The sequence below is a fragment of the Bacillus rossius genome, chromosome 8 (assembly GCF_032445375.1).
Source record: "Bacillus rossius redtenbacheri isolate Brsri chromosome 8, Brsri_v3, whole genome shotgun sequence".
Classification (NCBI taxonomy): domain Eukaryota; kingdom Metazoa; phylum Arthropoda; class Insecta; order Phasmatodea; family Bacillidae; genus Bacillus; species Bacillus rossius.
In genome coordinates this window covers 40,520,022-40,546,691 of record NC_086336.1, presented here as the reverse complement: position 1 = coordinate 40,546,691, position 26,670 = coordinate 40,520,022, and the positions used below count along the sequence as shown (strand labels likewise).

At 33.6% G+C, this 26,670-nt stretch overlaps 2 protein-coding genes across 3 annotated transcripts in view; one reads left to right on the top strand and one right to left on the bottom strand.

Annotated features, from left to right (window-relative positions):
• LOC134534791 (small ribosomal subunit protein mS25) lies at positions 1–23,585 on the top strand. Its single transcript, XM_063373379.1, has 4 exons — positions 1–680; positions 5,866–5,972; positions 19,426–19,513; positions 23,329–23,585. The coding sequence occupies exons 1-4, from the start codon at positions 544–546 to the stop codon at positions 23,498–23,500; spliced, it is 504 nt and encodes a 167-aa protein (XP_063229449.1). The 5' UTR covers positions 1–543; the 3' UTR covers positions 23,501–23,585.
• A 2,415-nt stretch (positions 23,586–26,000) lies between these two features.
• The window catches only part of LOC134534790 (fer-1-like protein 6), a 41,256-nt gene continuing 40,586 nt past the window's right edge, over positions 26,001–26,670 (bottom strand). For both annotated transcript variants that reach the window (XM_063373377.1, XM_063373378.1), the window contains exon 17: positions 26,001–26,439. In XM_063373377.1, coding sequence (XP_063229447.1) covers positions 26,247–26,439 — 193 coding nt within the window. In that variant the 3' untranslated portion in view covers positions 26,001–26,246. The remainder of the gene's footprint in view (positions 26,440–26,670) is intronic.

Genomic DNA, 26,670 nt, shown 5'->3' with positions numbered 1-26,670 from the left:
AGACGATAATACGGCCAGTCACATGAAAGTGTACTGTACAAGGTGAAGTACTGTAACGTGTGACGCAGCAATAAAACCAGTTACGTTTGCGTGTGTTTTTCAATAGTTACGGCGTCCTGGGTGGCCATAACAACCCGGGGGGCCATTTGTAGACGCGTCCCTGCCTGCAGCCACGAGGCAAAGATTCCCGCCCTCGAGACCAAATTCTAGTTAACGTAATTTAATTATAATAATTTCAGGACAGGCAACGGGGACGGCGTCAGGTGAAGTGAAATTTGTTTAACAGTCTTTTAAAAAGTTCATGTAATTTTAAAATAACTTTAGTTAAGTAATGTTTAACGACTTTGTGGTGAAATTGGCCCTAGGTTAGAATGTAGCCTTTTGTTAGTAAGCTTATACTACCCAGGTAGATCTCATCTGTGAGTTATGGCTGTAGATGTTCTGGTGTAGGCCACAAAAAAGGTGAAGGTTGTAAACAAGCAGAAGTAGTGAAGAAGTTAGGTTATTTAAAATAAATGGGAGCGAAGGAAAAATAACTTCAAAATGCCTTTCATGAAAGGAAAAGCTCCAATTAGGAGGACTTTGAAGTACCTGGAAGCTGGAAAGATTGTGTTTAGAGACAGAGTGAAAATCTTCACTGTGAATTATAATGTACGAGGAGACCACCATCAAGGAGCTAGGTATGTTATGTTTTTTTGCCGCCAGGACGTAAAATAACGGCATATGCTTTAATAATTGTAATGCAAGTGCATGTTCAGTATTTTTATTTTCATTTTTTCATTTTCTTTATAGTTAAAGACTGTATCGCATGACAGTTTGATGAGGATATTGGGCCGACTGTTTTAGGATAGGATTTTTTTGCTTTACAACTAATTGCGCTGTCTGAAACCAAAAAAAATAAAAAATCCCCAAATCAAATGGCATAGTCGCAATGCATGTCCTCCCTCAACCTACGAGCTTGCACTCTACCACCACACCGCCCCACCACCAAACTTGCACAGATGCTTTTTTTAATTTAATAATTAATTAATTAAAATAATTAAGGTTTTCTTGTTTCATCAGTAGAGCTCTATTAATGACTACCATATGGTTCATTCCATGTCAAACCAACCAAGAATTTGTAATTTTCAACATCACCATTTTATATTTTTATGTAACTTACAGGAATCATTCTCCATAATTATACAAATGGTAAATATGTAGTTGGGCGGTATTTGCGGAAAAAAAATGTTAAAAATCCGAAAATACTTTTATTCTATGCTCTTTAACTTCCTCTTTTCATTAAACCCGACGGAGATAAGAAATTCCAAATACTTTAGGATATATTGCCGTTATTATTTTTCAATACAAGACCTGTGCAATCATTCCAACGTGGCCATTTTTTTTTTATTATTCCGTGTGTTCGTGAATGCCTAATTAATTAAAATGGTCGATTAGGTCAGTTACATTATAAATACTTTCAAACTAAGCGGACATTAAAAATAATATGAATTAATTTTAATGGTTGTTTAGTTTTAAAGTATTTATAATGTAACTGACCTGACCTAATCGACCATTTTAATTAATTAGGCATTCATGAACACACGGCAAAATAAAAAAAAATTATGGCGGTGAAATGATTGCACAGGTCTTATATTGCAAAATAAGAACGGCGATATCTCCTAAAGTATTTGGAATTTCTTATCTCCGCCGGGTTTAATGAAAAGAGGAAGTTAAAGAGCATAGAATAAAAGTATTTTCGGAAAAACGTTGCCGCGGTGGTCGAATGATTACACACGTCTTGTATAGCAAAATAAGAACGGCTATATCTCCTAAAGTATTTGAAATTTCTTATCTCCGCCGCTTTTAATGAAAAGAGGAAGTTGAAGAGCATACAATAAAAGTATTTTCAGATTTTTAACATTTTTTTTTTTTTTGCAAATACCGCTCAAATACATATTTACCATGAACTGTAGGAACTCACGTAATTTTTTTTTTTTTTACTTATTACTTGCGCAACAAAATTCAAATAATAAATAAAACATTAAAATTTGAAATGTTAAAAACTCACCTAAGTTAGAGGTGGGTACAATACCTTTGCCATTAGGGCATTTCCATACGCACGGGTGTGACATTTGCATGATTATCTAAGAACTTTATAGTAGTTTTATTTACAAAATTTAATGTACCTCTTTTTAAAACGCAAGGATATAGTTCTTCCAAAAATCTTCTATTTTGTTCCATTAACAAAATTAAAATATTTCTTTTGGTTATGATGTAGTGCAGTCAATAAGTGTTACGGGTGTGACAAATTTTGGACATGTTATACGTGGCAAGCAATTGGCTATAAAATCTCTGTGAACTAGTGCCAGGTAAACAAAAAACAATTCTGATTGCAAGTACTTTACTTGAAATCCTTTACACAGAGCCAAAAAATATAATGGTAGGAAGCACAGTTCCTGAAAAACAAATTTTCTAACTTAGTTACGGGTGTGACGCTGTTTGTTACGGGTGTGACCTAGTCCACAAAAAATTCACAAAAATACATATCTTTATTGTAAAAATATACAGGGCAACTATGCTTTAATTTAATAAGACAGCCATGTATGTATCTGAGTTTAACAACTGGTGATTTTCTTCAAAATGAAGACATTAATTTTTTACAATTTTAAGTATAAAATACATATTTATAAACATCTGCTCTGGCAATCCTACATTCTACATGACACTGCAAGCATTAAACTTTCTAATATTATGATTTAGCCTATCATTTGTGTAGGATAAACATATACAAACACACATTTCACATACATTTTTGACATATATATAAACTATGCTTGCACACTAATGGTCGTTGCTGGTGGGAAAATGTAATCAATTCTGTTCCCCACTGCTTTTAAGCAAGGATCTGGAAGAATGCCTATAATTTGCTGCACAGACACATATGAGGTGTCTTCTTCATTCATTCTGAAAGTGTTTTCCCCAGCACATTTCTTAAAAACATTACTTTTACCTCACTTTGTTCATCAACATTACTTTGACAGATACCCACATACTGATGATTAATAGGAATGTTTTTCCCCTGTGTTGCAAACTGCACTAAAACATATGTTCCCGGTTTCAAATTTTCTGTGTTTACAGGTGTTGAAATTCTGCCTTCTGCACATTTAACTCCATCATCTGTACTTTCTTGCACTATCATTATGTTTTTGTTTCTCTTTTCTCATTTGTCTACAGCTTCGTTGCCTTTCTGCATCTTTGAGTCTTTTCAATTTTAACTTCCTTTTACTCACAGATGTTGCTTCCTTTTGTTTTTCCCTTCTAATCTTATCTCTTTCCCTTTCTCTTAACAAATGTGCATGTAATTTTTCTGGATCTTCTCGTAGTTTCTGTCTCCATGTGCGAACCCTCGTTGCACTTTTGATTTGTTCCATGTTATCTGAAAAAAAAATGTATTCCATTTCAATGTCCTCTCAATATTTGGTAGGCCTACTCATCATATATATATGCTAAATTCTATAAACAGTATATTAACTAATTATATTAACGGCTAGATCTCCAGAGTTTTAATTAATTCACATCATGTATGTTGGATAACATTGGGAAAATCATAGTTCTGATGCACATAAAACATTTACAATAACAATGCATCTATGTAGGGGTAACACAATTGAGATTTCATCTCTAAATTTAATACATAGGATTATTTAAAAATATCAAACCTGCAAACACATTATTAGCATTATAATATTCTGATCATTGTGTGTGATAATTCATGAAAATATTTAACATTACTTCCTTTCCTCTGTATTAGAAAAATTATGTACATGTTTGTATAAATGTGCATTAAAAAAATTAATATTTATTGCAATTTTCTTATTTCCTTGTTATATATGTAAACTAATTATGTAATGAGTGTTTTCAGCTCACATGAACATAATTTTGTAAGGTTATGACACCCTATATTAACTCTAGGGCCGGCTATGCAATAAGTGTTACGGGTGTGACAAATTTTTGGCCATTGGTAAATTTAAAATTACACAACTTTCTAGTACACCAACTTGAAAGACTTGATTTGACAATACTTAACCTTACTTTTAGAATGGATATTTAACAATTTTTTATTTACTTTGATCTGTGACTAAAAATTTTTTGTTTTATGTTACGGGTGTGACACTGACACACACAATAATACAAATACTTATAAATTGAAATTGGATTACCTTGTACTGGATATCATTGCTGCATATAAAAGCCAAAACTCTAGATCATTTTTAAATGCCTGTAGAAAAGGGCAAAACAACATGGATGGATAGTAAATCCTGCCAACAAAACAATGTTATATTTACTACTTTTCATGCCAATACATATGTAAACTTTGTAACACAATAATTATTGCCAATTATATTAAATCAACTGTAGTTTGTCATATTCATACAATTTAATTATTATTTTCATTGAAAACAAGTCTAAGAAGGCATACAAATATTTTTGAAATTTTCATGGTAAGGCTCACTTTCGCATGGAAAGGCCCATTAGTAGAAAATGATGTAGTCGTTCACCTACGTCGCAAAAAAAAAAAAACCTTACTCGTAAACAAGAAACAATGTTGAATGCCGCATGAATGCACAGGTATTGTGATGAAAATTAAAAATTTCGATATCTCCTAAAGTATTTGGAATTTCTAATCTCCGCCGGGTTTAATGAAAAGAGGAAGTTAAAGAGCATAGGATAAAAGTATTTTCGGAATTTTAAAAATTTTTTAACAAATATCGCCCAACTATGAAAATTAAAAAATTCGATATCTCCTAAAGTATTTGGAATTTCTTATCTTTGCCGGGTTTAATGAAAAGAGGAAGTTAAAGAGCATATAATAAAAGTATTTTCTGATTTTTAACATTTTTTTTTTTCGCAAATACCGCCTAACTACATATTTACCCATTTTGTAGCTTCCCTATACATTTTCAATCTCAAATATTTCAAGTTGTTAAGATTTAGAGAGCTGTTAGACCCCTTATTTTAAAGATCAACAAGGTTTAATTTGATTTCTACTTGCCTATGTTAGGTGAAAAAAAAAAAAATTTAAGTTTCAAAATATCTTTTTGAAGATATAACAAGTCTATACATACATGTAATAAGTTTAAACAGGCTTTCTAATAGCACAGTAATAAAACCTTGTAACTTGCTCTCTAAAATGAGGGGTCTAACAGCTCTCTAAGTCTGAGATATTTGAGATAGAAAATGTATAGGCAAGCCACAAAATGATGATGTATTAAAACTTTGAAAATTAAATTTAAAAAAAAAAAATGAGATAAAAAAATTTAATATTTTCTTATTTGTATAATTATGGAGAATAATTCCTGTAAGTTTCATAAGATCTGAAATGGTCGGGTTGAGTGACCGGTTGGTTTGAGATAGAATGACCCATATTTTTTTTTACATTTATGTGTTTTTTTTTCCTAAGTAGGATTTATTTTTTAAGACTTTCTGTTGAATTTGTGAATAAATTTATTTTGATTTTATCTTTTTTTTATATCATCTTATAATTCCATGCAGCTACAGAGAAAACACATGTGGCTCTCTCAAAACTTGGAAAATCTTTTTACTGAATATTTGGCTCATCTCACTTAGAAGTCTGCCAACCCCTGCCCTTAACTAACCACTCGGGTCATGCTAGCCGTGTAGCCGTTGACGAAGACGACACTGTAACTTTCAGTATTGCGGTGATGGCCTGCTTTAAAGGGTGCTAACTGGAACAGACAGGGCATGGAAATTTTTTGCAGTTGTTATTTAAAGATTGTTTCATATTAAAAAAAAATAGTGCTTGAAGTCTTTGGTATGTATACATACATGTGAATTTGCAGCAAATTTTGGTTTTGTTCACAGAGAATTTGTATTCTGGTTCCTCCCGCAAATACAATATAAAAATCCAAGTGTACAGATTAATACTTTCAAGAACATGACTCCATCGCCTTTCTTGAGGTGCTATTTGGGTGAGTACCGTGGCAAACATTGTGGTAATAGTTATCATAACTTGTTTCTGGAGGAAATTCATTGTTCTAGAAAGTGGCAAGGAAATATTTGTAATCTTTTCAGAATGCTCAATTTTTTTATTATTAATTTTATGATAAATTATTTGTGTACAGTTATTACAATTACAAGACTTAACTATGCACTTGAGACTTTGCTTCATCCGTAATGTTGAGTTATTGCATTTGTGTGCCTTTATTTTTTCTATCTTAAGTCAGTTTCTTCTGATGCCCCCATGAACAATTCTAACATTAACAAATGGAAATTATTAGTTTCACTCTGTTCAGTAATTTTATGTTTTTGTCCGGCAGCATTCCTATAAATATTAAACTCAAAGATAATTTAATGGAACATGGTTTTTGTTTACCATATTTTCTAATAATGGGGAAGAAGTTTTGATTGACATGTATGCATTGGATTTCAAATTCTTGGAAGTTTTGTCACTATAAATTTGATATTTGTTATGTGGTTATGTTTGTAAAATGTTGGGTAACTTTTCATAGTTAATATTTTTGGGTCAACAAATTGTCTCATGGTCTTGCATCAAAATTTTATTTTTTTCTGGGTTTTCATAGCTCTGTAGCAAAATAGGTTCTATAATGTGATTTTCAAAAAAAAATATTTTTTTTTTCATGAAAATTTAAAATTGGCCAAAAACTTAAAAATGTACTTGGTGTGTTAAGCTGAGTGAAAATTGGGTGTCTACAGGTCACAGAAGTTATGATAGTAGTAACGAAAAAGTAAATAAAATTAAGGACTTGTGATGAAATTCACAAAATAAACGGTATTGGTTCTGGATATCGTGTAATTTTAATTTCTAACTGTTTTTTGCTAACTTGAATAGTGGCTCTTGGTGCCTTGTTTTTATTCTTACATTATGGTACTTATGTGTTATATTCCCACCTGAAAAATATATTGTTACTTTGGTATATCAATATTCCCTCCCATTTTATTATCACAGTTTTTATTGATTGCATTACAATCCGTAGTTCTGAATGTCGAGGTGTTGTTTATTTCTTTATATCAGTGACAGTGAGCAAAATTTTTAATTATGGAATATTGTGTAGACTTATTTCAGATAAAAAACAAGCTGTGATTTTTTTTCAACACTATAGGATAATTCCTTACGAAAATTTCTGCATTATTAACCGCATAATGTACTTGTCATTTGAAAATATCATAAAATGGAGATGCACGATGAAATGGTGTGAACATGGTGTTCGGAAAGGAAACTGGCTAGAGGGATCTAAATAATCATTAAGAGACAATTATTTTGTTTATATACTGTTGGTCAAAAGAACTGATGAATGCATCATTTTGTAATAAATAGTTGAACATGTGCATTGAGGCTTTTGTTGACTACAGCAATTATATGCCTGAGGTTTGCATGTGGCGAATGTTACAGGAAGAAACTCAAATCGGAGGAAATTGCCTCGACGTCGAAACTGATGAAAACTTGTATTCCATAAGAAATAACATCAGTAGTGCGTTACCTGAACGGTGGATCTTTGGCGAAATTTGCAGAGACTAATGAACGTTTTTAATGCCTGTTCCAAACAGCTCTCAATACACTCTTTTGCTACAATTTGTAAAAACAATTAGACCTGGCTCTATAATTGTAAATGATTGTTGGAGTCCATACAGAAACATTTGGCGTGAGGGTCATATACATTATACTTGTATACATTATACTTCAGGGCTCCACAAACTCTATAACAAAAAGAGAAGAGGAATAGAAAGGGAATTCCTGAAATCTTACTTAGCTGAATTCATGTGGTGGACACAGCTACAAGGAAAAGACCCAGTGGTTACAGTTTCAAATGAGTCATTCCGTGTGAAATCACCAAGTTGAGGTTGCTCGACTATTTTTAAAAAAATTAATATTTTTACCACATATAACCTTATCAATGGGTAGTTCAAAACCATATTCATTTTATTTTTGTGTGCCACCATTTTCAGTAGAGGCTTGTATATCTTCCCAAGTGCGTGCTCTAACAGTGGTTTGCAGTGGTTTCAATAAAAGGTCATTGTTGACATTGTATTAAAGATAGAAGGTTCTGGTCTTCACTGAAGTAAAGTAAACATTGTATGGTTACCAAAAATGTCTAGAAATAAAGATATAATTTTGTTTAACCTTATGTGAAATGACCTTGAAATTTGTCAAAAATGTTATAAAAATTCCATTTTGAACATTTTTTTAAAGTGACTTGGAGTTGGAACCACAGGGCAAATATTTTTTTGCAATAAGTATGGATGGCAGACTTTCCAGAAAAAATGAGATAATGTGTGGGTTTAAACTCCTTCCTGGTTTTCTGTTGCATTAAACTTCTAAAATTTTCATTTTTTTGAGTTTTTCAAGGTCAAATATCTCAAAAGGGGGACCAGGTAAAATTTTTCTGTTTCCACTATTTAGTACACCTACTGGTACTTAACAAATTCTGCAAGTTTCATTTTGTGGTTCAAACAGGTGTAGAAGTTACAGGCTTTGAAACTTGGGTAAAAAGTTGCATTTTACGTAGAAAATAAAAATTAACAGTGGCTCATGTTCACATAGTCTTTTAGTGATTTTACCTTTAAGTTAAAACAATTTGTAGTGCTAATAATAAAAAACATAAAACTCACCCTATTACATTATCCAGATTTGCAAACCACAAAAAAAAATGTCAGCTGCAACAGATTTATTTTACAAGTTTGACCCGCAGTTTCTGAGAGAGTTCTATATTTTTCTCTTCAGTTATATTAAATGTTCTACCTGTTATAGTAGTGAACTCTGTAGGTTTCAAAATGTCTAGAACATTCTTCATCTCCACCCATAAAACATCATCTTTTGTTTTACTGAAGCTTGTAGATGGACCACCTGGTGTGTAGAAGACCACCTTGATATCACTGTTTTCTTGAGAAACCTCACAAACTCTACCAATATACCATCTGTTATCATAAACACACACAACAATGTCGTTTACTGAGATGTCACTAATGTTAAAAACACCAGTAGTGCCATCAATTGGATATTCTTTGTGTTTCGTATCAAACGATGCTGAAATGATGCTGTATTGTATTGTTGATGTGTTCTTCGGTTTAAAACAATGTTGATCTCTAGTGCTTAAAATTCTTTTAGCATTATCAAACCTGCTTTTTAAGTGAAGATCTGCCTCCTGAACTTCTCTTTCTCCCACAAACACAAAATTTATTCCTTTTATGTTTTCCACACAAAATTGAAACATACTCATTGGTGTTATGATATGGCCTTCTTTCGGTCGCTGTAAACTTGTCTTAGCCACCAGTCGCTTGACAGTTCCACCAATACCATCACAAGGCCCCTTTCCATGACTTGTTGCAAAGAAATGCCACTCTGCTTCTAATCCAAAATCTTCTTTATGCTTGCACAAGTTAGAAAAATTGAACCTGTTCTTGTATTGAGCAGCCGATCCATCAGAAAAATAGGCAACTCGATTCAAATTAGGAATAAGGGACTTAACAAAGTGTATCAACTTTGTTTGGAATGTGTACACAGCAACTGTGTTATGATTCATACAGTCACTTATAACACAAAGGCTCTTAGTACACAAATTCTTAGCATCATCTCTGTAGTACACACAGAAGGGATGAATTGTGGCCTGAGAATTCATCCAATGATAACTCTGGATCTCATCTTGGATGATAAATGTATAGTTTTCTGAGAAATCCAGAATTATTACACATTCATCACTTTGTAGATTCTCTTTCTTACTTTTCAGAAATTGTGATTGACTCTGCGAGATGAAATGGTGTTTCTTCAATGCCATTAGTTTACTAACAAATTTCTCTTTGAATTCAGCATGTGGTTCTACTATCGTTACAAGGTTGCAATGGTCTGCTACTATCCACTGACTGTATGTGATATCGTCATCATCACTGACACCCTGCAATAGTTCATCTACTTTCAGGTTTCCTACTTCAGGACAATTTGGGCACTCTCCAAACATACAATCTTCACTATTTAAATCACACACAATATTTTCAAGAAGGACCTTCCAGTCATCTGTTTTTACTGCCATAGTCATTAGTTTGAAATTTTGGTGAATTGAACATACACAAACAGAATGAGTGCCACTAGCTCCTGCAAGGATGCACCACTTGGGATGCAGAATACAGAATGTAGAAAACCCAACCTTTACAGATTGATGCTCTTCTCTAAACTTTTGGTATAGTTCTTTTAAATTACACAGAATTAAACGTTTTTGCTTTAGTTCTTTCTTCCCATCATCAAGACGAACCGATTTTGTATCCTTCATTCCAGGACAGATTCTACTAACTTCATCGTTTTCATAAAATTGAACAACGAGATCTCTAGTTTCTTGAGGCAATTCTTTCCCTTTTTTCTTAGATGTGAGCTGTGGAATAACACCACGTTCCTTAACAATTTCACGTGTTCTTCTAACCAGATATTCGCTTACATCTAACTCATGTGCAGTTCTTTTCATTGACCAGCTTTTTGGCACTACACTAATGACTTGTATTTTCTCATTGTTGGATGTACAGGTCTTAATTCTTTTCTTGAGATTTTCAATATGAATTTCCATGTCTTTTATTGCAGTATCAGCTATTTCTTCATCATCCTCATCTTGAGACTCACAGGTGATGGTAAAAGTGTCGCTTAATTTTTTCTTAATTGCACAAGAAAATTTGCTCACAGTTCGTCTAACTTCTAGATGTTTTTTTGTATCACTAAGTTTAATAATTTTAGTTGGGGAAACTCCTAAAGCAGAGCCAGCTTGATTGATAGACTCTACAACAATTTCAGGTGCGGTGAATAGTTCTTCGTTATCACAGTTGCTAGTACTAGTACCTAAATTCCCCTCAACATTACTTGAAAGTTTTTTATGACAAGAGCAACAAACAGATTTGCCAGGAATCAGTGATGGCCATCTTTCAGACAACTCTACAGTTATTTCCCTTAACTGTTTTTTGATAACTTTTTTATGGTATGAAAATGGATCGCAACACGAATTTCCAAAAAGATGATTATACTTGTCCAGATATTTTTTTTCGTGGAAAGTACACACATTAACAATGTTATGTAACTTACTTCTTTTCTTAAGAAGGTCAATTTGCGATTTAGTGAAGTCTGATGATAATTTTAGGTAATACTTGCCATATGAATCATTTTCACAATCTTCATGTGTAAAAGTACCCAAAGAACACTCCATACTTCTGGTAGATAGTTCTACGTAGTCACTTTGAGACAGAAACTGCAGGTAACAACTAAGTAGCTCACTTCAATGCAGAATTGTAACACATACCAGCAATACTTGTGTGGAGCCAAATAAACAATATTAGAGTAGACAGCACATACAAAACCACAGAACACAAACACATCTTTACTCCTTGGCAGCAGACACAAGACTAAAGTGGTTGGCTGCAATGCACATATATTCAACTTGTCACAACTTGCTCTTTGGATGGTTACATCAGGTTTGCTTGTCACAACTTGTCCATTCATGCCTCCTTACAAAATGATTTATTTTTAACTTTCCATATGTTACAACTGAAAGCCTTATATTATATTTGCACTTCATAAGAAATAAAATAAACATTAATAACTGTTACACAATTTGATTACAGTCAAGTAATTAGAGCTAAAATATTACAACTTTTTACCTAAGTTTCAAAGCCTTTAACTTCTACACCTGTTTGAACCACAAAATGAAACTTGCAGAATTTGTTAAGTACCAGTAGGTGTACTAAATAGTGGAAACAGAAAAATTTTACCTGGTCCCCCTTTTGAGATATTTGACCTTGAAAAACTCAAAAAATGAAAATTTTAGAAGTTTAATGCAACAGAAAACCAGGAAGGAGTTTAAACCCACACATTATCTCATTTTTTCTGGAAAGTCTGCCATCCATACTTATTGCAAAAAAATATTTGCCCTGTGGTTCCAACTCCAAGTCACTTTAAAAAAATGTTCAAAATGAAATTTTTATAAAAATTTTGACAAATTTCAAGGTCATTTCACATAAGGTTAAAAAAAATTATATCTTTATTTCTAGACATTTTTGGTAACCATACAATGTTTACTTTACTTCAGTGAAGACCAGAACCTTCTATCTTTAATACAATGTCAACAATGACCTTTTATTGAAACCACTGCAAACCACTGTTAGAGCACGCACTTGGGAAGATAAACAAGCCTCTACTGAAAATGGTGGCACACAAAAATAAAATGAATATGGTTTTGAACTACCCATTGATAAGGTTATATGTGGTAAAAAAATTATTTTTTTTAAAAATAGTCGAGCAACTATTTAATTAAACATTTGGTGATTTCACACGGAATGACCCAAATGACATTAAAGCATTTTACGAGTCAGTAATAAAAGATTAACGTTTATGGATTTGCAAAATTAACCTGTTCGTTATAGATTCATAACGATTATAAAATCATTGAATCAGTATTAATGTATCATAATAGATTTGGTAGGTGGTAGGTGGGAAGATAACAGATAAGTACCCATACTAAAAATAAATAGTTTGAGACAGTCCACTTAAATCACATGCAAATTATCTCTGAAAAGATTTTAGCTTTATAACATAAAAATTGGCAAGTTCTGCAAATAGTGGGTCTATTTCCTATTGTTTGATTGTGCTTATTATATGCAAAATAAGACCCTAAAGGTTGTAAAACTTTATTTAAAGGAGTAGGGAGAGCGAAGGTTCTGGAACAGTGTAAACAAACGGGTGCCATCTTTATTCTGACAGTGTGGGGCCATGAGGCAAAGAAAGTTGTTGTCTGCTGGTGATGTCACAGGTGGCCATCTTAGTTCGTTTTTCGGGAGCACTGGAGTGGTGTTATTTTTAAGAAAAAAATCTTATCGTGACTACCCCACCTCGTACCCGGTGACGCTGATGAGCAGTCAGCGACACTAGCCCCTAGACCAGAGCATCTTTTGAAAGAGGAAGAATTAAATAAGGAGCATATATGCTTTTAGTTGGCGGCGGTGGTAAATTAAAACATCAGAGGTGTGCCAATTTTAAACTTATTATAATACTAGCTGCTGGCGGCATATTTAAAAATTATATAGGCGTCTGCTGTAGGCCGCCACCTTTTTTTAATAGTACTTAGCGCCAAAATTTGAAAAAAATTATAGTCTGCTGCTGTAGGCCACCATATTTTTTTTATAGTACTTGGCACATGCTGTCATAGTTGTGTTGTCCTTAATACTTGTTTAGTTTCATCGTTGGTTCCGTCTGTCCGACATCAGCTGTTTTTAGTCTTGTTTTCTGTGAATTTTTTATCTTTATATATTTATTTATTTTTTGATAAGAATTTTTCCATGTCGCCGCAATAAAAGATTTTTTATTCTTAAAAATAACACTACACCAGCACTCCGTAGCTTTGGAAAAATGAACCAAGATGGCCACCTGTGACATCACCATCAGACGACGATAACAACCGTCACCTCGTGGCCCGAGCACGTAGTCTCCCTACTAAAAGTTTTTTTTTTTTAAGTCCTGAGATTGGTTCACCTAGTATTTGTAGAAATCATGTATAGTATAGATGATACATCTTTTTCAGTGTTCTCCGTCATAATCTACCCACAACTGCTGTAGCATGTCTCATCCTTAAATTGCACTGTGCAATCAAATAGGCATTTACTTTAAAACACTTGATAAGTGTAGTATGTATAGTTATTGTATGTTAGTAGTTAGAAGAGTATATAGTGTTATTTATTGTAGTTATGTTATCTACTGTCCACTCTAAAATGGTATCCCTCTGGATTCTTTAACAGCATAAGTACACAGAAACTTAACAACAAACATACACTGTGTATTTTAATACACTATTAACTCAAATAGAATTACAAATATATATATATATATATATATATATATATATATATATATATATATATATATATATATATATATATATATATACATACATACACATATATACATACATACATATATACACACATACACACACACCTATATTTGTGTTATTGATAAAAACAGAACTTTACTCATTAATATAATCGAGAAAATATTGATTCCTTAGCTAAAAAATTACGCTGGTGCTCTTTATCTCAAAATTTGATTAAAATTATTCATTAATTAGTTAAAATAATATTAGGTGTTTGATATTAGTTCTTAATTCTTTGGGTTCCAGCAAAAAGGAATTATAAAAGTGTATAGCTCAGTCAGTTTGAGACAGAGGTGTCTTAAACCTCTGGATTTAGCTATTCACTATTCTAGACTAAATTGCAATCAAAGCTTGCTGTTTAATTGTTCTAGATTCAAGCAGTCAAAATAGTTATGTAATTTCAATCGGTGAACAGTTAACTCACCCAGAAGATAACCAAAATCCATAACTGATTTTTATGTAATAAATATCTTCGTAGTATATCCCACAGACTAAATGTAAAAAATACTTTCAGGCTCTTTTGGTTTTAAACTTAAACAGTATTTAACTCGGATATGTGAGTGACTAGAATATCAGTATGGCCATAAAATGGGCCTAGCCAAATTATATCACTCATTCCTCCATAATGGTAGAAGAACTTTTTTTTTTAATCTCTATCTCCTGTTTCACTATCATGTAATTTTAAGACAATTCCAGCTAATAACAGGAATTAACATACCATTTGAATAGTGTGTCAAACCAACTGACAACCAATTCTGTTACTTTACTGAAGGTTAAATATGTTTTACATATCACAGCTTGCACAATATCATCTGTAACATACAAATTATTGTAATTTTGATACTAACAATGAACAAATAGCTGTTAAAATACAAATATTGTTAAACATGTGACTAAATTGAAATGCATAAGTATACAGTTCCAAAAAGGTAACTCAGAGAGCCACTGCTCATCAACTGAGTCTATTGGGTGCTAAGAAAATAGATAAATAAAAATAAATATCACACATCTATAGTGCAGAAATATGTTCCTTTTCTGTATGCAGTTTAAATTACATATTTAAACTAAAGTTTCAGTAAGCATCTGTACCTATGTAATAAATAGTACATGCTGTATCTGCTATTAGTGATGTCCTTGTTTCAGATTGCTCTGTTGTCAGATATATCCAAATAGCATTAATGATTTTTACACATGACTTCATAATACAATGAAAGTGTTTATAAATCTACTTAAAAAAAATTATTTTTAAAAAGAAAATTTGAAATGAGAATTTTGGAAATACATTTTCTTGTATTTTATTAAGAGCATCATTAAGTTATATTCAATTCTTACTTCTAAGGAAACAAAACTTAAAAATGCCATCTTGGTCTCAACCATTTTTGTCATCAAATTATGTTATTATATCCTTCAATATTGAAAATTTTGACTATCTTTGACCATATTACATAATAAATGGCATGTCTTGTTATTAATAGTGGCAGAATACTACAGATAGTTTCTCATGTGAAATAATAGTTGGTGTTTAGAATTGATTTTTTTTTCTTTTTTTTTCAGAATGTAAAACACTGTAATAATACTATCAAAGGACCCTGTGTAATGTTCTTAAAAAATTGACAAATAGTAAACTTAAGCATATACTAAGACTTGTAATTTTTGGTAATTTTAAAATTGTAATGTTAACAAGCCAGGTGGTATCAATCTGGCTACAGTGTGTGCCAGTTGCTCTGTACTGCAATCTAAGAGTGAGACAGACTATAGCAGATCAGTATCATCTATGTATTATTATAAAATGTCATTTTAACGAAAAAAATCAGTCCACAGTTAGACAGTTCAAGATGCAAACTGCTATAAGTCATAGGCGTACCCAGGGGGGCTGTTTCACCCCCCCTCCCGAAATAAGGCAAGAAAATTATGAAAACTCATGCAATTCGAGCTCAATTTCTAAACACAGAGCAACGAGAGGAATAAAGTCACCAAGCAGCCCGATTGGTAAGTAAACGTAAACAAATTTGAATTGCAGTTGTTGGTTCATGATAGGTCAGTCTAAATTCTCAAATTGCGGTGATTGGGCTATGGAATAATCAGTTCAACTCTACTTTGATTATGTTTTAGATTTGCTTAGTAGAATTGGGCATTGAGTAACAGTAGTGATTGTGACCTAATTTCATACAAAACTCTATAAAACTATTAAAACGTGGAGGAGGGGGGGGGATGGGACATTTTTTGGTCGTTTTGTCAAGTCAGGTACTTTCATTTAAATACTGTACATCTGTACGTATAACACGAAGAAAAAAGTTTGATTATCGCAAGGTGCGTAATTTTAAACGACTGTGACAAACATTAAAAAGCTGAAATGTAAATTTCTCGCCTCAAATGAAAGGGACCTCGTTGAGTGCAACTTGGTGTGAAGTTGTGTTTGAGTCAGTAGCTTAATGGCCTCAACTCAATGTGTAGGTGGTTTTAGCGAATATTGTAATAGAACAATATAATTTAATATATATATTATACTAGCTACCCGACCCAACTTCGCGCGGCTATACTAATGGGGGAAAAATGAGACTAAATATCCCATTTACAGTAATAATAAATGAAATGAAATGCAATTAATTTCGACAAAAATTTATTACAATGCTTTGTAATGTACCGGAGAGAAAACGAGTAGCACCGATGGTTTCCCTATTCTCGAGCACGCAACGTACAACTGATGTACCCGTATTTCGCTACGGCAGTCTACAGGCAGAACACTTGCGCCGCTCATTATACATGCCCCTCCTTGTGGGTACGCCACTGCCGCACTTCGAACGGAAAAAAAATCAAAGCAACGCTCGTTGCCATGGAGACGCAGAAAGCATAAAAATGCAAAATCCCGCTGCCCCACTGTTGCCCAGGATTAATCACCCTTGGGAGTTGATTTTCAGAAAACGTCATCCTGCATAACGTGAGGAACATTACTGTCAAGTTCATGTCTGTAGGATATAAAATTGAGGAAAAAAAAGGGCAATTTTTGATATTTAAAGTCCCCGTAAAAGTTCAACGTTGATGAGGACTGCACTAACAGTGAATTAGTTGTTGCCATATTAGTCTCATTTTTCCCCCATTAGTATAGCCGCGCGAAGTTGGGTCGGGTAGCTAGTATAATATATATATATTAAATTATATTGTTCTATTACAATATTCGCTAAAACCACCTACACATTGAGTTGAGGCCATTAAGCTACTGACTCAAACACAACTTCACACCAAGTTGCACTCAACGAGGTCCCTTTCATTTGAGGCGAGAAATTTACATTTCAGCTTTTTAATGTTTGTCACAGTCGTTTAAAATTACGCACCTTGCGATAATCAAACTAATGAAGCATCAACAAAGCAACAGCCATTGCCCTGTGATTTTCTACCAAAAACTGGAATTTTGATATTTTACACCCCCAAAACTCCCTTCGGAAAATCATATCTTAGTGAGCATCTACATACATCACAAAAGGAGTAACTATGCTAAGTTTCAATCCGTTGAAAGATTTCAAGTAAATCGTAATGAGTCAGTCAGTGGTATTTTGCACAAATATATTTTTAAATTTAAATAATTTTACATAAAATAATAATTAAATCTATACAGAAATATGCCTCGTATTGAAAAAAAAAATCAATCTAAGCGATGCCCGTTGCCATGGAGATGGAGTACCCACTGTTGCCAGTGCTTAACCACCCTTGGGAGCTGATTTTCGGAAAATGCTGTCATTAATCAAAATAAAATGTAGCCTATATATAAAGTTGGACAAAGTTACAAATATTTGTGCGAAATTTCATTAAAATCAATGCAGTAGTTTCGGAAATTAGCCCGGACAAACATCGTGACACAAGATTTTTATATATAAAGATTTAATTCTGTTTTGCTACACTTGAATAGTAAAGCCTGAATTACAACAGCCCGTCGCATCCGTCCGTCATCCGTTCGTCCGTCAGCCGCCAAGCGATATACAACTTCACTTCACTTCACTGCTTGGATTTTGGCCTTGAGTGGTATCCGTTTAGCCAGAAATATCAATTTCATTATTCTTTTTCATCATCTTTTATCGCAAGTGTATATTTTGAATAAATCTCAATTTTACTCCCATGCATTACCCGGGACTCGAACCCAGAACCTCTCCCACCATAAGCCGGTGTGCATCCGACTACGCTACGGAGGTCGGCTGGTGATTTACAACACTCCGCTCGTCCGTCATAATATTTCTCCATGTCAATGCTGACAACTGTTGAGAAACTTAACAATTTGGGGGGAAAAAATTATCATATGCAATTATATTACTTAAACAATTATGTAAAGTAAGTACAGTAGAGCACCCCTCAACCGTAATTCCCACAAACGGAACTCCCGATATCCGGAACTAATTTTCCAAAAAAATATGAAAACATTAAAAAACATCTCCAAAACATTTCCGCACTGGAACGAGGCGTTTCTGCTTTTGCCTAACTGTACATGTCATGTAGGCGCGCGCACGCACGTCTGTCAGAGAGCTAATTATAGCCAGTCTTTCCCGCGCATTGCGTAAATACACCGCTGGTTTTCGCGTCGGACGTGAATTACTATAAAGATGTTTATCCTATAAGTAGTTTTATTGTTTCACTACGTCAAGTAAACGGAAAATTCCGGCCGGCCCGAGAGTATGTACACCGACTCCCACTACACACGCTGACACACGTGATAGCCAGTAACATTTACTTCCAACGTGTGTTGCTTTCAGTTTGTAGACAATAATTTAGTGTACAAATATGTATTATGTACATATTTATACGTTAATATATGGTTAAACAGTCTACATTTACCTGTATTTCTCTATCTCTGTGTATTTAAACGCGATGCTTGGTGTTATTCTTGTGTATGTGAAATGTAAACTGTGCGTGGCAGTGACTATACACTCTCCAGGAAGTGTGAATCACTAGCACGTCAACACAGAAGTAACACAACACTGCAGCTGTAGTCCTAATACCTCCCCCGAACCATTGAATATATATAACATTATATATATTCAATGCCCGAACCATCTTCATCGTCCTCTTCGCTCACGCACGCACCCACCCACAGAGATAAGAAACACGTGCCTGCCAGCTTGCTTGAATGAAGGTCATTCATCAGCCCGGAGGCCGGCCCTGGAATTTTCCCATAACCGGAATAGACCTCCCCCCAATGATTCCGGTTGAGGGGTGCTCTACTGTACTTGTAACTCATTAAACTCAGAGTGGTTTTTTTTTTTCGGGGTATGTATTTTCACATTTCCAGAGTTACCATACATAATTATAATACTTCCGTGAGAGAGAGATTGTTAGTGAGAGAGAGAGTTAGTGAGAGAGAGTTAGAGAGAGGGGGGGAGGGGGGGTTGTACAAGTTCAACAGTCTGACGACTTGAAAAGTGATTAATTTAAATTATTAGTTGTTTACTTTGTTCAGTGGTTTCACGTGAATGTCTGGCAGCATTCATATACGTAATATTGAACTTGAAGACAATTTTTGTTTCAGATAATGGAGAAGACGTTTTGATTGACATAGACAGCAAGTCAAAGGAAGAAGTGCATGATCATTTGCGAAGAGTGATGTGTAAATCTGAGTAAGTTTCATTTTAAGCTAACAACAATTTAAGTGTATTTATGTATATATATATATATATATATATATATATATATATATATATATATATATATATATATATATATTAATGACTTAATACATTCTCTTCAAACATATAAAATAATGTGTGTAGGAAAAAGTTTTTTTTTTTTTGTTATTCTTTTTAAATCACTAGGTGTATTTAATTTTGAAAAATATCCATTTTGGTTTGAGTCCCTGACAACCATCAGAAATTGAATTCCAATTCAGATTTTTACTGTTGCATGCTTACTCAGTATTTAAAATCAGCACACATTTAAACATGGCTGACAGTTTATTTGGGAGATTTTTATAGAAAAAAAATTCCTTTTCATTTTACAATGGTTTTATTCAAACCCTTAAAAATCACTAAGTCACCGTACTAAATAAATAAAAAAAATGCTAAGTTATCATACACTAATCATCTGTTTGCTATATTTGTGCTTTACTCATTAGCCTGCTATGTTGCAGACAGATTGCACGCATGCTGCAAGCATTCATGCTGTTTGCAGTGTAGATATTCGTCTGTGGTGCCATAGCTAAGGTTTCAAGCAGTATGTTGCAGTCACGTAATATCATGCTATTGTGCACTGCGATTCAAGTTACAACTATTTCAATTACAGCTGTTAAAATTACCTGTTAAATTCCAGTAGTGCATAACACAATATTGAATCTCTTAGTATCTATGTAACTTTGTGTGAAGTTTTCACTTAAATTTTTGAGGTGTACGTTTAACGAAAGACATAAAAAAATGTCAGAGCAGAAGTAATTATTTATATACATCAGCATTGATTACTTGCCTCTTTTGTTTAAATGTTTTTAAAATTGTACGTATGTAATGTCTTTGAAATCAGTTCTGGTTCTGGTATTGGCAAAAAATCGGACCAAAAAATTGTAACTTTCAGGTGCATGCGCATTTCTGTTAATAGCTTTATCCCAGCCCTCAGGATTATTCTTGAAGTGTTATATGATGTATAAGTTGAGATTAATTGGAGCAAATTTTTACTCTAAACCACAGATTTAAACTCGCACTTAAAAAATAGTTTTTGTTCGTTAAAAAATTAAAATTTTTTTTGGCTCTCTTTGACCATATTACATAATAAATGGCATGCCTTATTATTTTGTATAATGTTCTTAAAAAAACTGACGAGTAGTAAACTTAGGCATATACTAAAACTTATAATTATGGGTAATTTTAATGTTAACAAGCCAGGTGGTATCAATCTGGCTACAGTGGGTGCCAGTTGCTCTGCACTGCAATCTAAGAGTGAAACAGACAGAAAGAAAATTGAATGCAATTTTAAGCTAAAGATAGTAAATTATTTTATTCTAAATGGAAAAGGGATGTATGAGTTTTTGAATTAACTACTTAAAATAAAAATAAAATAAAATAAAAGCTCTTTAAATCTGGCACATTCTGCACGACAGCTGTACTGGATTATCAAAAATATGTATTATACGGAGTTGTAATACCGTATTTACTCGCATATAGGTCGCCATCACAGATAGGTCACACCCATAATTTGAGGTCTTGAATTTGGTATTTAAGATTCCCCCCATATAGGTCGCCCCGGTAATTCATTACACATACGCATTGCACCACAGTAAAAAAATTTAAAAAAAGGGCCGCAAATTGATGTAAATTTACCGTCAATAGCGCGCCGTGCGCGGAGAAAGGTCATTTTACTTGGTCAGCTGCTGTTACGGCGCACCGGCTGGCTCTCTTTGTTCACTGAGCTGCGCATGCGCAGTATAACTTCTATGCTCCACCCATCAGCAGCCAGCCAATAGACGCGAGCTTAGTGGAAAAAAATATAAGCTCCACCTCCCGTGTACCAGTTTTGTCCAGTTCTAATACCAGTTTGTTGATACATATACGCACCAGTTTTCTCGCTGCCATGACATGTTCAAGTTTACGTTCATCTTGATGTCTTGATACCAATAATTAATTAATTACGATCCCCAGGAATAAATTGTTAGTTAAAAAAATATGAGTCAACTGTACAATACTTCTGAAATTATAAAATACGTATAAAACAGTTACCAAGACTCCGCTCATTTTATCTTGTGAAGTTTGTCTCGTACCAGTATTTCGGCTAAGTTGTGACATAAATACAGTATCAGAACTTAACAATCTGCCACGTTTTTCTCTCGTGCATTTTAGATTGTCTCCTGCTATAATTACTCGGACTTTTACACGCCTAGGCTTAAATTATTACATGTTTAGAAATGAAAGCAACTTTTCATGTTATAAAATACGTATATTTTGCGATTTAAAATGTTCATTGCCGACTATAAACGTTACGTTTTTCACGATGGTTTTAGACCTACTAGCTAATCTTATCTACTCTTAAAGTACCCACAGTATTTTCTGGTTGTTACGTGACGTAAATAGCGGGATGGATTCGATTTTTGAGACGTAATTCGCGTGAAAGTATTGTATTAGACTAAATGGGAACTAAACGGGACCTGAAGAATATAGTGCAAATAACGGGAAAACGTAAATAACGGTAACATAAATAAGGGGTTTTGCTGTATGTGTACATTGTAAATAAATTTGCCTATACCTATATAAACTAATTTTTCGCATTTTAAAGCTAAATATTGCAAAAAAAATTCCTCAAAAATTTTAGAAAAATCTTCACATATAGGTCGCACTTCATTTTTCCCCCATCAAATCTGGTAACATTTCCGCGACCTATATGCGAGTAAATACATTGTGCAATTGTGATCTGTAACCAGCGGTGTAACAGGAAATACTGCACCAAATGAGAACTGACATGATGATAAAACAATGAGTGAACTAAACCAAATGGGTAGCGGGTCCCTAAATGCACCCAACAAATACAGAATGCAAGTGGTACAACTGGTGTATTCACTATCAACATTTTTTTTTCTCTATCTATTTTCACAAACTACACGAGATTGACTTATTATAACGGCCACACGTTGTAACAACCCAGATTACAGCAATCCTCATGCAATCCAGTAATAATCATTGGTTATAAATTTTTTTTTTTTTGTCAAATTTCAGGTAAGGTTTTCAAATGATGTAAAGTTGTTTCTTTTTTGAAGTTATTGTGAATGTAATTCTCCGTGTTTATTGCTTTTATTTTTAAAATTCATAAGTTTATTTTTTGAAGTATTTTTTTGTGGTCTTCTTTGTGTGGGAAGGCGTGCTGACGTAATTCTCCTTCATTTTTCCATGACCGAGGCTTTGTTTCACACACTAGGCGTGTGAGTCACGGTCACGGGAGTGTGAGAAAGAGACAAAATCGCTGCGTCGTGGGAACAGAAGTAAGCATTTCGTGGAAGCCTCTGTTGCCATGCGCCGTGATTGGCTGAAAATTACGTCAGCGAGCCCAGGACACTGCCCGCACAAAGGGAAGGAAGGCTGTAAAATTCAGTCATTGTCCGAGCACCGGGCCAGGCGGTCGTTTTTCGGGCGGCTTTCCGAGCAGGCCGTGGCCGGACGATGGCTCAGTGTTTTATATTTTTTTTAAGTACATTTAATTTTTATGTATTCTGTTGTTCCGAATGTAGTGTGATTTTTACATAAATAAATAAATAAAACAGGTAGTACATCAAACATTGTTTATAAATTCCTTCTTTCTTCGTGACCTGCAACCTGTATGTTCCACTCATCACCTAATCTGAGCTAGCCGGAGGTGTTGAGTGGTGACAATGTCCTAACATGGATCAGCCATTCTGTGCAGACTGTGTTCAAAAAAATATGTTACGGTTAGTGGTTGAAGTTTTTCTTGTTGCTTGCTGCAGCGCCCAGCTCGCTGCAGAACAGACGGCCGAAGAAAAGAAGGACAACCCTGCGAACTTCGGCTTCGGCTGCGAGAAGCACTGCATGTGCGAGATCCCGGGCCAGGTGCCCTGCCCGACCATCGTGCCTCTGCCGAAGCACATGCGAGGGAAATACATGTACAATAAGGAATAGTTTTACCGCACAACATCTCACAACTGATAGTCCCACAACATGTTGTACATGTTTTGTTTGCAATATAGTCTTTTCTAAAATTGTTTCTGTTGACATTTCATTTCGGTTCCAGTGCATAATATGTAATCATAATGAATTACAATAGAACTCTTCATTTATAAATTCATTTAAGCCTGGTCTCACACACCATGTTGGTTACTTCATTATTAATCTCTGCTGTTAATTAAAAGTATTTCCTGTAAATATTTTTTGGAAGTTCTTTTACATTTATTATTAAACACAAATTTTTTCGCCAGATTTTTATTTTCTAATTTTCAAAGGTCACACAAGTGATCATAATCATAAACATTAACATTACTTTTAGATAATATGTAGTAAATATCTGTTGAGGAAATTTTTAATAAAATCTAAAATGCTAGAGAGCTGTTATGAATTTAAAGAGAACACCCTCAAATAGTAGAAATTAAAAGAAAAATAACTAACCATGGCTTGTAATACTGAGCTTTAAGTGGGGCATACAGTGTGTTTTATTTTATGTTAGTTTAGTTGATGGAAGCTAAGAAAACTGCATGTCCACACATTTGTCTTACCTTACGTATTTTATCTCTGGCCTGGTTCGAATGAGTTCAATAGAGTCTGTTTTTGTTACATTTATTGTAAAACTCCACCACACACAGTAAATTCACAAGATTAGATTGCTTTTATAGAGCTCCAATATTGAGGTTAAAAACCCTTTCATTAACTACTACCTCACATCAACAATTTACAATAAAACAAACACTAAAAAAAAAAAAAAGATTAAACAATAGTTTGTAGAACCTGTTGCACATGTAAGCTAATGCAATACTAATAGTGGTAATGCCAATTAAGAATGCTGCTTGTCCAGATAATCACAGTTATTGTATGTCTTCTCAATATTATTTTGGAGCCTCATCAATTCATATGTTCTAGTTCCGTTTAGGAACGTTTCTTTGATCAGTTTTTCATGTCATGTTATGATTTTACGGATTGTGTAGACCCTTCTTTAACGTGTTGTCAGAAAATTAGCATCTACATTCCCAGTAGCCATTAGAAAATGACATAGGTTTAATAAGAATGGATAATGCCCAGCTCTATGATAGCCACAAGGTAGGAAACATGCTACAACTGTGTAAATATAAAAAAGTACGTGCAGATTGATACACACTAAGAAAAATTGAGGGAATGAGTGTTTATACACAGTCATGTTTAGTTGCCCTAATTACAGTATAAACCTGAATCAGAAGCCAACCCACACTTTGGATGACCCCTCCATGAGAAATAATGAATTTATTTTTCTTCTACATCAGAAGCACTTTCACCAGCTCATTTTTCTACGTCCTTTGCCACCGCATAATATTCTCACAGAATATCTATTGGCATGCTGTTGGAAAGGTGTGGGTCTGTTTGACATAGTGTAAAACTTTAAGATTGTAATTACGAGGTTTTTCTTGTTTTGGAACCTGAGATGCAGATTTAACATTTATTTGACAATTACAAATAACAGTTATAGATAATCCTATGAAAATATAAAATGTAAAATTCAGTTTTGCACAACGTGTCTAATATGTTAGAAGGAAAATTTTTGGAGTGTAAACAAAATTCATAGGGTGAATTCTTTTAGCTAACGTAGACCAAAACCTGTGGGTACTTGTTTTTGTCAGACTTTGCAGGCAGTTATAAGCAATGGAAAACTCCCCAACACAATAATTTCTTTGTAGGTTGGTTATCCGGCAACCAAAAATATTGTTAACAATTTTTTTCCATTTGTTGACGGAGAAAAAATATGCACATAATATGGAAATTGATTTTCCTGCAATATATTAAATAAAGGTCATCAAGACACATGTTAACACAACGTACAAAATTATTTTAACCCTGTTTTATGGATTGTCAATCTTCACTTATATATATTTATATATATATAAGATTTTATTTATATTTATATATATATATATAAAATCTGTGTGTGTATGTGTGTGTATATACACAAACTTTAATTTTTCTTGGGGTGTGATTTCAGGGCAACCCCTATTTTTGTGAGGTTTTTGTGAATTAAACCTTCGGCCTCAGAGTTTGTACGGTAAAGATCGCCAAATCACTACAAAATCCCTTTATATTGTTTTTGAGGGTAGATTTGCTAGTACTAAAGCAATCTGTAAATGCTTGCTTTTTAATATTTAAATTGAAAGTCATCTCAAAATTGAATCCCAAAAGAGTTCCAGAATCTGAATTTTTATCTTAAGAGCTATTGTAATCTTAGGAGTGGTTTTATAAGCATCTGATAAGAAATATTCTTATTTACTAATTTTCTTTTCTGAATTCTTCAGGATATTTTTAATAGGGGTTTATTTTCTTCTGCAAGGCCAGCCATCACAAACTGTCTAGTGTCATAGTGTAACAATTTAACAATGAAACCACTAGCAGAATAACATAGTAAGTTAGCACATGTGTATTATTAAATAAATAAATATCATAAACATTTTAAAAATAAAAAATTTTTATTTTAGCACTCTATTCATGTTTTAGTATTAGAACAATATTGTGATAGTAATTTTCCCATGAATTCTATTTTTCTATTTAAGTATTTAATCTTTGGTGAGTTTGACAAGTCTGTAATCATAATTTGTATTACATATGAAGATAACATGTAAAGGACAAAAAAAACTAAGCCATTTTAAAACACTTTCAGAGGGAAGTAATTTAGTGGTGGCCTGCTAGTGAAATTTCAGCATCCAGAAACTTTCTTTGCGATAGTATTTGTAATAATATCTGGCAGGGTTAGCACAAACCTGAAAACAATGTATGTAATAAATGCATATATTATCAACTTCAGTACTTTTGTTCGATACTCTAGCCATATGCTGTAGTACAAAGCCTTCAGGGGATGTCTGAGCCAGTCAAAAGAAGTCTCTGGGCGCCTGCAAAAAAAAAAAAATTAATTAATACTCAAATTACCCGTATCTACCCAATAATAATGCAATCCCAAACTTTTGATTATGAGTTTATGAAAACGACTTCATGGGTTGGAAATCACAATTCAAATATGTACATAGCACTTGAATATTATTCAAATTATTAAATATATTCCATATTTACTAGACCCTTTCTGGCGACGCCACTTTCATCAGTAGAGTTATTTACACGGTCTC